Below are 10,478 nucleotides of genomic sequence, written 5' to 3' on the forward strand. Positions count from 1 at the left end.
CACTTAAACGTCTTTTTTTTCCCTCAAAATGTGCGGTGCGCCCTATGGTGCGGTGCGCCTTATGTGTGTTGTAACTGCGACTTTTGAGACCACCTCATTGAGGAGATGATGAAAGATTGGCTGAATGTAAGGAGACCAGGTGTTTTTTTTTCCACCCCTCACCATCGCTGTTAATATGTAACTCCATGCGTGCCCATCTCACAGCTGATGTGAAAAACATGGGGAAACAAATTAACGCTGCTCGACATCGGTGTGAACCGGACGCAGCAGGTGCAGCAGAAGCAGCGAGTTTACATGCAAAGTCAATGGTTGACGCGCATATAGGTGCAGCAAAAGGTCCCGCAGCGCATTTTGGTGCAGCACGTCGGGAGCGTTTAAGCATCTGAAGCGCCGCGCTTCTGCTGCTCGAGATGGAAAAATTGAAGTTTTGCTGCTGGACGCGCCGCATCAACCAATCAGAGAAGCTGATCTGGGAGCTGCCAGCGAGACAGACAGCACTCTGATGACATATGATATTAACGCAAATGGAAAAGGCTGGATGGATGCGTGGCTGAGGCAGGTGTATGTGAGAAGACTAGGTGGTTTTTTCCACGCATCACCATCGCTGCGTGCCCATCTCACAGCCGATGTGAAAAAAAGGTGAATCAAATGAACGCTGTGCTCGCCGTTATCCCGGGGGTCTGACAAAGGAGCTTCAACCGCTCGACATCGGTGTGAAGCAGCCGTTCGAAGTAAGGCTGCGAGCGGCGTGGGAGCGATGGATGACCGACGGAGACCACAGTTTCAGGATAAGAAGGCAGCGCCGGGCAGATTACGCCACAGTTTGCGGATGGATTGTAGATGCTTGGACTAAAGTGTCTGTTGGCTCTGTTGTTCAAGCTTTCGCAAAAGCCGGCATTATTTCTGAGGAGCCGCGCTGTACGGAAAGTGACTGACAGCGAAGAAGGGGAAACTGGCATGTCTGATTTAGCGCAACTGTTTTATTCAGAAACAGAGGATGATGACTTTGATGGGTTTGATTGATACTTTGTAATAAATACATGAATAAAGCACAATCATACTCAGTTTTGCTCCCGCTCTATTTTTCTCCCTGAAAACTTAATTCAACAGCAGCCCCGGCGCGTCTCCTCCTCTTCATCGCGGTGGCTGGCAGGTGTTTTTTCATCTAAATAATCTAAATCTTGCAGCTATATTTGCTGTGATCAGTGGGAATAAAGTAGTTTTAATATGTTTTTAAGTGAGAAAGTCCACCTGAAAACTTAATAATTGCAGTCAGTTCATCCAGATTATCTATTTCTGTCGGAGGCGCTCAGACCCCCACATACCAGCGGTGCGCTGACAGCAGAAATCTCTTCATCAGCAGCCTCTAGGCTGGGCAGCCTGGGGTTCACCGCGGCTGCTGGCAGGTGTTTTTCATCTAAATAATTTTAGCTGCAGGCACCAGGATACCGGCAATAAAAGCGAACATATTCCGTCAGCAGGTTTCAGGATTTTAAGTTAATTTAGGAGTGACCACAGCGCTGTGTCATCTGCGATGTCTCTGTCTCACGGCCAGCTGCCAGGTTTGATTAATACTTTGTAATAAATACATGAATAAAGCACAGTCATACTCAGTTTTGCCCCCGCTGTATTTTTAAATACGCAGTAGAGCTATTTAAAGGTAGTAGAGGACTTGTACCTGTATATAAAAAACGCGCCCTATAGTCCGGTGCGCCTTATGTGTGTGTTAAATACAGAAATGGGACACATAACTGAGAGTGCGCCTTTTAGTCCGGTGCGCCTTATGGTCGTGAAAATACGGTATTAATTCCGGTGTTAGAAGGGTAGTAGGCAGGGGCGTTGCTAGGCACAAAGCTTTACTGGGGCACTGGCCCATCCATCCATAAATACAGACAAGCACACTGCCCCACCCTGATACATTCCTACTAAAATTACCAGTTGAGATATTAATGAGTATAAGAGCATATTTGTTTTAACAAACATGAACATTTTCAACATTGCAGCTATAAAAAATAAGACATCAACAACTTTGACAAATAAAAAGTTTCCTTATACACATTCTGAAGTAATCATTAATTCCTAGGTTACAGAGTTTTAGTTCGGAGGAAATTTTAACTCATCCTGAGCTAAGTTTTCCTTTTATTTTTTGAGCATTAAAGTGTACCTCCTATTAATCATTTTTGCAAAGCGGTCAATCACTTGTGACTCAGCTTAGAAAGTTCTTCCTTTTCAACTGATAAAATAGCAAGATGATGGAGCCTATCTTGTCCCATTGTGCACCTCAGCCAAGTGTGGAGCCTTCTCAACACACTGAATGACCTTTCACAACTACAGCTGTAGACTGGGATTGTGAGGGAGATCTGGATGATCTGCGTTAGTGTTGGGAATATGGTGTTATCAAGCAAGTTGAAAACACTGCATATCCTTGATGACAAGGCTTTCTTTTTTAACCAGGAAAAGCTCAAACCATTTTGAATTAAATGAACGTTTTTTTACTCGAAATTTGTGCTGGGGATAGTGGGACAACTTCACTTGTTTAGGACCATCATGCTTTCCCCCTAAGTCACTAATGTCCCCTACTTGTTTGTGGACGCTGGTTGTTGCATCCTCATCACCTTCATGGTCCTGTCTCTCTCCTGTCTTTCATCTGTCTCTTGCCTGTCAGTCTCGCCTCCTCCTCCCTTTCCTACTCCAGCACCTTCATTCTCATTCTCTACAGCAAACATTAAAAAAACGTAAATCTATAATTATGTAAATATCTATCATATTGCTTATAACTAATGTAACTGGTTACATTAAATCACTAATTCATTACAGGACCTTACCTCCCTCTCTCATCTTGTTTTACTGCTTCCCTGTCTCTACTTCGTGTGAGGAATTTCCTGATATCCATCTACAAACCAATGCAGTAATTTTCAGTTAGTAGCCTATAAATCATGTGGTTTCACTGGGGAAATAATAAAATTGACAGGTAAGAAACGTTACCAGAACTAAAAATGCGTCGCGGCCGCACAGTGTCCCATCCAACTCAGTTGAGAGCAGCGTGTTAATTTATCTGCAGTTCATGCAGTGACATGCGCTGACGTGGGGGCGCTAATACATCCTCAATTTGGAGTTACCAACACACTTGCTGCGCATTTGAGTAGAAATATATGTCTCCTTCCGTTGGAATTATCTAAATTGATGCATTAAAAAAATGTAATACTGTTGCAAATATTCATGAGATTTATACTGGGGCACAGCTCATTTATACTGGGGCACATGCCCCAGTAAATGGGGTCTGGCGACGCCGATGGTAGTAGGTATGTTCTTAACACTAAGTTTTATGATAATTTGACATAAACACACACAAAAAGTATTTAACATCTTAACCATCCAGTTTTGGGTCAAATTCTGCATTTAAGGATAGATGCAAACAAAAAAACTAAGGGATTTCATAGGCTTCTTACTGATGCTGAAAGGGGAGAACTTTGCTTATTTTCTGCTCAGGGAAAATACTTAAGATGCCACTGCAAATTTTCATTGCTCCTGAGTTTTTCAAGGTGTTGTGCTGTTGCACGTGTGTAAATGAAAAAATAGCATTTGGTGAAGATGTCTTCCATGCAGCAGTAATGTGACTATATCTAAACCAGCTTTCTCCCTGCATAGAAAGAGTCTGGCTTATATTTCCTTTAAAATATTTAAAGGACATCCGCGGATGATGACAAGCTTGTGTGTCGGCATGAACAGAAGAAGTGTGTGCATCGAATGATGCTCCTGTTAAAGCTCTAATTGCGTCTGTCTTTGACATATTTGTTAATGTCTCGTCTGTCCCTTTCCTTAGCCGTCAGTCTGACTGTTATTGTGAAATAAAATAAACTAGTTGCCTCTTTCCCAGCCTCTTTTTCTGCACTCATTTTAATCAAATCAGAAGGTAAAATGCAGTCCTGATACATTTGACCTTACCATCTTCTTGTAATTGTTAAGTTGGTTGAGATTGGTTTCGTTCCTGTTTGAAGTTATCTTTACGTCAATTCTTGTACAAACAGCCATCATCCAATGAAACCAGATTTATATTTGATTCTCAAATCAACCCCAAAAACCAATGACACACAAAGCTACTTAACCATTTTAACCTCTTCTTTAACTCAAGAAATATTCTGAAAAAAAAAGAACCTCCTGTTCCAAATTCAACGTAAATTTGTAGGGGGCTATATGGTCAAACCAAATGTCTGTTGACTGAAAGTTTGATGGTTGGAAAAGCTCACAATTTGGAGAAGGCAAATTGAGGCTTTGAAGCCTAAATTCCCTCTAGCAGTCCCTGTGGAGGAGATCCTATAACTGCCAGAGTACTTTAGCATTACATTTAACCTTAAATAAGTACCTACTCCTAGCTGGAGCTTTGCAGGATGTTCTAACAGCACATTGAGCACTGACTAATTGATACTGGTTTGTGCAAAAGATGAAACAGGCTGATATTAACCTTCCCTAATCTGTATTGAAACCTTATATATTACACCTTAATATCAGGTCCAGGGCAGAAAATGAACCAAATTCCCTGTATAAATGATGCCATATTTGGAAAATTCACTCTGATCTTGCAATATTTAAAGATCTAGAGATTATCCGCCTCTTACTTTTATCTGATGTCTGGTTAAATAAACTAACAATTTGAATTGATATCACATTTTTATTTATACTATTTGAAATGGCCTTAAGAAAAATATATCTTACACTCTGACCTGATTAAATTGACCATTACTGTCTTTGGATGCTGAATCAAACCTGCTTCCCTCCAATTGTGTGGGCTTTTTTTCAACCATTTAACCCTGTCGATTCCTAGTGAAAAGTCAATGAAGAAATGAGAAAAGTGACAAATAATAATCTATTATTGAATGGCGAACGTCAAGTGCCTCACTCACCTTAAACTCCCCGCATAGAGAGGAGAACTTTAAAAGAAAAATGAAAACATTCGATGCAGAAAAGTTCAGAGATCCTATACTTGCTCCAAACTTCTCAGGTAACCATGCAGCTCTGAGGAGCTTGGACCAAGTCCAGGAGCAAACCTTTTTAATAAGAGGTCCATCTAAAAGAAGGCTGGTGGCTGCATCACTATAGCCTAAATAAAAAAATAGATAAATTGCACAAAGAAGGGACTACCACTAGTGTAGCAAATAGAAAGCAGCAGCCGTGAGTTTAAAGAGCACAAAGAGGAAGCAAAAGTTTGATTGTAACAGGACGCTTCCTTATTTCATTCTGGGGAAAACAATTCACCTTGGGTGTAAAATTGTGGAAAGAGGAAGTGTGCTGAGCCTTTTGACAGAGTGGAAGTATCAACACCCCCTGTGAAGTGCTTTATTAGATCATAAAAGAGTCCGTTAAAAGATACAGCAGTCAGAAATTCATCCTGAGAACAAATAATCTGAATTAGCTAAACAGGGAAAATTGATTCTCTTAACCTCTTACACCCTAAGGGGGTATAAATAAATTTCTGCCTGACAAAAACACACAAAAGTAAATAACTTATAGCCTCAAACCTATTAGATTTAAGAAGAAACTTTTGGTACCTCTGTAAAGGTAAGATGTCATAGAATGGTTTTCTGGTGTCAGCACCATTGTAGCTTTGACCCTGCCTGAAATATTAGGGACAAAATACAAAATATTTTGCATTTTTTGAACCTCGCCAAAATTTTCTTTGAAATAAACATTGCAAAACACTACCAAAATATTATTTATAGCACAAAAAAGTAGTACAGACTTTTAAATCTAAATGTTGTGTAAAAATATACAAAATGTGGACTCAATCAGATGAATCATATTTATTTTAGAATGGTATTAGTGAGAAATTTCTTAGGCGGAGGGGCCAGTTTGGCACATTTATCCATAAATGTCACCAAACTGTGCCAAATATGTTTTTTACATCAATACTGGGGGTTTGGTAAAGTTACGAGGTCATGTAGCAGCTGGACCCGCCGGCGGGTCCGTAGGGTTCAAGGGGTTAACGGACAGAAACAACCAAGCAGGAGAAACACCTATTTAAGCTGTTTCTAATTCAGACAAATCTCCCAACTTTAGAAATCAAATCAAGCTTACTCTTTAAAGAAGAGCTCTTAAATCCCCCAGGCCTTGTGCCTTGCAGCTTAACTAGCTGCTGTATCTGTCAGTTCATCACCTTAAACCAGCTCCTGTGTCCCTGCTGAAACAAAAACATGCTGCTGCCACCACTGTGCTTTACCACGGGGAGGGTGTGGTTAAAGCACAGGTCTCAAACTGAAGTCCTTTAAGGACGATGTCCTGCAGTTTTAACCTGTCTCTGCTTCATCAAACCTGACTTAAATATGAGCTCAATGCTGGTGCAGTAGTTAAGCTATTTCAGGCTCAGGTGTTTAGGGTCACCTGCCCTCAAAGCTATCAGAAGGGACAAATAACATTATTTTTCATGTTGTCTAAGAAACTGTTCTGGCCATGAAACTAATCTTGGACCATGCTGGTGTGGAGGTGACGTTAGTTGTTACTAAATAGTGAAGAAATGTGCTCATTGTATTTGGATTTCTTGTCACATTTAAATGAAAACCTATTTCTGAGTCTTTTTAAAAATAAGCAGAAAGGCTTTCAAGGGATGGCAGAGGAACATCAGACACCCATCCAGAAAAGACATTGCCCAAGGTTTGGAGAGGGACCACATCCGGAAGATGGAGGGATGCATGTTTAGATGCAGCTCTGTTGAGATTGAGTTTTAATTACACTGAATCTAACTATTTGATATTTAAAGGCATTAGTTCCTCTGGATTTTATTTAGGCTTTCACACTTAAAGGGTTTAAAAAAAAAATTTTGTGAATTACATGATTTATTATTTAACAAATCTGCATTTTACCACTGCAGCAAATTTTATGATGTGATTTAATCTACCACCAGAGGACAGTAGAGCAACTAAGAGGAGCATAAGACTGCTGTGTTAGACCTTACTACTAGGGTTAATACCTGCTTCACCTATGTGAATTAATTTACCTGGTATTGTTGTCACATTTGAGGACATTGTATGCTTAAAAAAAACAGGACAGTTGAGTTTTTTTCATGGTTTCATTTACACTTCCTCATCTGGTAAAACAGGACTGCTTTCAGGGCGTAGTAAACATATCAACAGACAGAAATGTTTGCTCAGACTTCTAAATCCAGCCTATTACAAGTAGATTTATGTCAGCAGTTTAATTCCTTTGTCATTTCTTTTCTGCCATATTGATTATTTGTCAGGAATGTTTGAAAAGTCATTTTTAAATAGAAAATATGACTAAAGCCTTTCTCTGGTTTTAATTCATTTTCTTTTCTCATCCAGTCATGGATGCATTTTATGAATATATCTCTTATACTGTGAAAGCTGCGAACAAGGAAAATGTCAAGCAACATTTTCTCTTGTTTCCGATCAACCCTGTCAGACACAACAAAAGTCCATTTTATCATACTTTATTTCTTAAGCAAACTGAGGATCTAAAAACAAATTGGTGGCGTAAAACAAAATATATACATATGTCCAAAGGTAAGAATTATCAAACAATTATAAAAAGCAGATTGTTTTTTTTCATGTTTACTTCAGCTGCAAAAATTTTACATTTGGAGACAAAAACAGTATTGCTTTTCACTGATTGCTTCACAGATTTTGATTGTTTTCAACAGTTGATCACTATTACTGACAAAGACATCAATAGTTTTGAGCACGAACAAAGCACCATCAGGATTTGTGCAATGTTAAATATAAATACAAATATTAAAAGTTTCACAGTAAGTATAGTCAGGGTAAACTACATTGATCCAATGTTATCTCTTAGTCTTTGCAGGAGAATCTTAGTTCAGGGAGCTGAAGAGCACATTTGATTAAATTATCAAACATTGTTTCTTAGTTTTTCTTCCACTGATGTGAGTCTTTTGCTCTTTTGGTTCCCACTGTTCTCTCTGTCCATTTCTATGAAAGGAGGCAGCTGTTGATCTTGTACATGGGGGGGCGCTTGTTGTGTTCCTTGGGGAAGGTCTCCCTTCTCCTATAGAGTGCTGGACTCAGGGGAGTGGGCAGGTTGGCTCGCTGCAGCAGCTCCCTAAAGGCCTCCATCACGTTGACATTGTCCTTGGCCGAGGACTCCAGGAGAATATGGTTCCAGTCCACTTCCAAAGTGGACAACACGTCCTCACTGGAGACCCGCCGCTCTTTGTGCCGGTCTATCTTGTTGCCAATGACGACAATTGGAGTGTACTTGTCCTCCTTGACTTCCAGGATCTCCTCTCTCAGCCGCTTGACTGCCTCCAGGGAGTCTGGATCATCCACAGCGTAAACCAGTGCAAAAGCATCACTGTTCTGGATGGAGAGCTTTCGCATGGCAGGGAAGGAGTAGCTTCCGCTGGTGTCCATAATATTGATTGTGACTTTGATTCCCCCCACTTCATACTCTTTCCTGTGGAGGTCCTCCACTGTGCGACGATGCTTCGGCTCAAAGGTGTCTTTGAGGAACCGCTGGATGAGGGCTGTCTTTCCCACTCCACCTGCACCTAGAAACACCAGACGCACTTCAGTCTTGTCTTTTGTCTCAAAAGACATGACTATGTTCTCTCTTTTTTTCTTGCAGAGACTAAAATTTCCTTGTTTTTCCTTTTGCAGGTGTTGCTTGCTGGTAAAAACTTGTGCTGTCAGAGCTGAAAGGTGTTGAGAGATACAGATGCATGTGAATGTGTGCTCCTCTGCCAGCCGTCTATTTATTTACCCTCATCACCTGCCCACTGGGCTCCCAGCCAATCAGGACAAGGAAGAAGGTTGAATTCACAGCAGCCAACCAGAAAACAAGTCTAGGAGAGAAGAAAAAAGAAAAAAGAAAACATGCCCAAGGTGTTCCTTTGTGAGTAATGTAGAACACATTTCTATCAACATAAACCTTTATTTACTTAAAATGTATTTTTCTGCAGAAGAAAATGTTTGTCTGACATTTTGTTTCAAAGTATTATCTCTTAAACCATCTTAGATGTAGATACTTCACCTGTCAGAAGTGTTCCTACCCCTTATTTTCCTAGTAAAAGCCTTGAAGTATCTCAGGCAGTTGGCAAAAATTAGGTATTTTTGTATTTGCTAATCGGCTGGAAACTGATTAATGGTTAAAAAGTCAGGTGTGCTTTTGTATTCAGCCCTCTTTCAGCATGGGAGAGGTGGATATATTACCTGAAAATGGCACTTAACTAAGAGTAGCACTACTTTATCATAGTTTTACTATAATGTACTAATATAAAGTATTACGTAAGAAGGCTACTTTAGTTTTGAGCAGGGGCGCAGATAGGTTTTTGAAACTGTGGGGGACAGTTACTATAGGGCTTGGTCATCGTGACGTAAGCACTTCGCGTCGCCGCCATGTTGAATGCGTCTTTTACCGCGGCTCAGACTACTGCCTATGACTACCGCGTACTGTACTCCCTCTCAGCCGTGTTTTAATTTGATTAATTTCACCTTAACTTGATTTCAACCATGGTAAACTGTTGCTGTATTGTGGGCTGTAACAGCTCAACACATGATCGCCATGGAAACATAGAAAATGGGTTAACTTTCCACCGCTTTCCTGCCTGGAGGCGTAACCATGGAGACCAAGCGTCAGAGATAAAGAGTCGTCGGCTAGCTTGGATCGCGGCTGTAAGACGACCGAACATAACTTTCCACAGTATTCCAATGTCATTGAGAGTGTGTTCACTGCATTTTCATTCTGGTAAGTTAAAGATGCACGGTTTTATTTTATAGCCTACATTGTTTCTTTCATCAAAGTTGGGATCTTTTACGGGAAAATAATAAAATCGGCAGCGGGAAAAGGCTCAAATACGTGAGAAACCCGTAGGGTTGGCAGTTAACGTTACTAACTACACCTTCGAAACACATAGCAGCTAGTTAAAAGTACATTACATGCGTGAGTGGTTGTTAGCATTAACGGTTACTAAACTAGCAGGTTCCAGAGCCCGTCTGATCACAGCTTACCTTCGTACGGATTACTGTGTTCCCACTGTTTGCTGGCTTTATGATCTGCAGCTCCTGAACCCATCCATTCATGAACTGCACATGAGACTCCAAGGACTTGTAGCTTGGGAACTGTTTTGAAGTATAGGCGCTCACTCATCGGTGCTCCACTCATTGTTTGGAACTTTATATGGATCCAAATGATTAACAATGCTGATTTTGTCACCATACCGGTCCCTGGCTTCTCTGTTTAATGTGTCCCGGTAAATTCCAGATCCTTTTCGGGATTTTAACATCTTTTTTCTCTCTACTTCTGTCTCTTCTTTCAACAACAACGTTGTGTCAGAGCTATGCTTACGTTTGCGTAGCAGTCAGTATGACTGCGACGTCCCACAATGCAACGTGGATCCCGAGCCCTATTACTGGCTATTACTCAGCTATGACAACCCATCAATCTTAATTGCCCATCATTGCAAGAAAATAACATGTATTGGTACCAAGTACTCACCAAACATGCCACATGAC

The 10,478-nt window shown here is 40.7% G+C and overlaps 1 protein-coding gene across 1 annotated transcript; it reads right to left on the reverse strand.

Moving 5' to 3' along the window:
* Positions 1-7,425: 7,425 nt before the first annotated feature.
* On the reverse strand, positions 7,426-8,703 carry LOC119793532 (ras-related protein Rap-1b-like). Its single transcript, XM_038300734.1, has one exon. It carries the CDS (start codon positions 8,562-8,564, stop codon positions 7,938-7,940), a length of 627 nt encoding a protein of 208 aa, XP_038156662.1. The 5' UTR covers positions 8,565-8,703; the 3' UTR covers positions 7,426-7,937.
* Between the last annotated feature and the right edge of the window lie 1,775 nt (positions 8,704-10,478).

Source organism: Cyprinodon tularosa, unplaced genomic scaffold, assembly GCF_016077235.1.
Source record: "Cyprinodon tularosa strain WSP-4 unplaced genomic scaffold, ASM1607723v1 ctg454, whole genome shotgun sequence".
Classification (NCBI taxonomy): domain Eukaryota; kingdom Metazoa; phylum Chordata; class Actinopteri; order Cyprinodontiformes; family Cyprinodontidae; genus Cyprinodon; species Cyprinodon tularosa.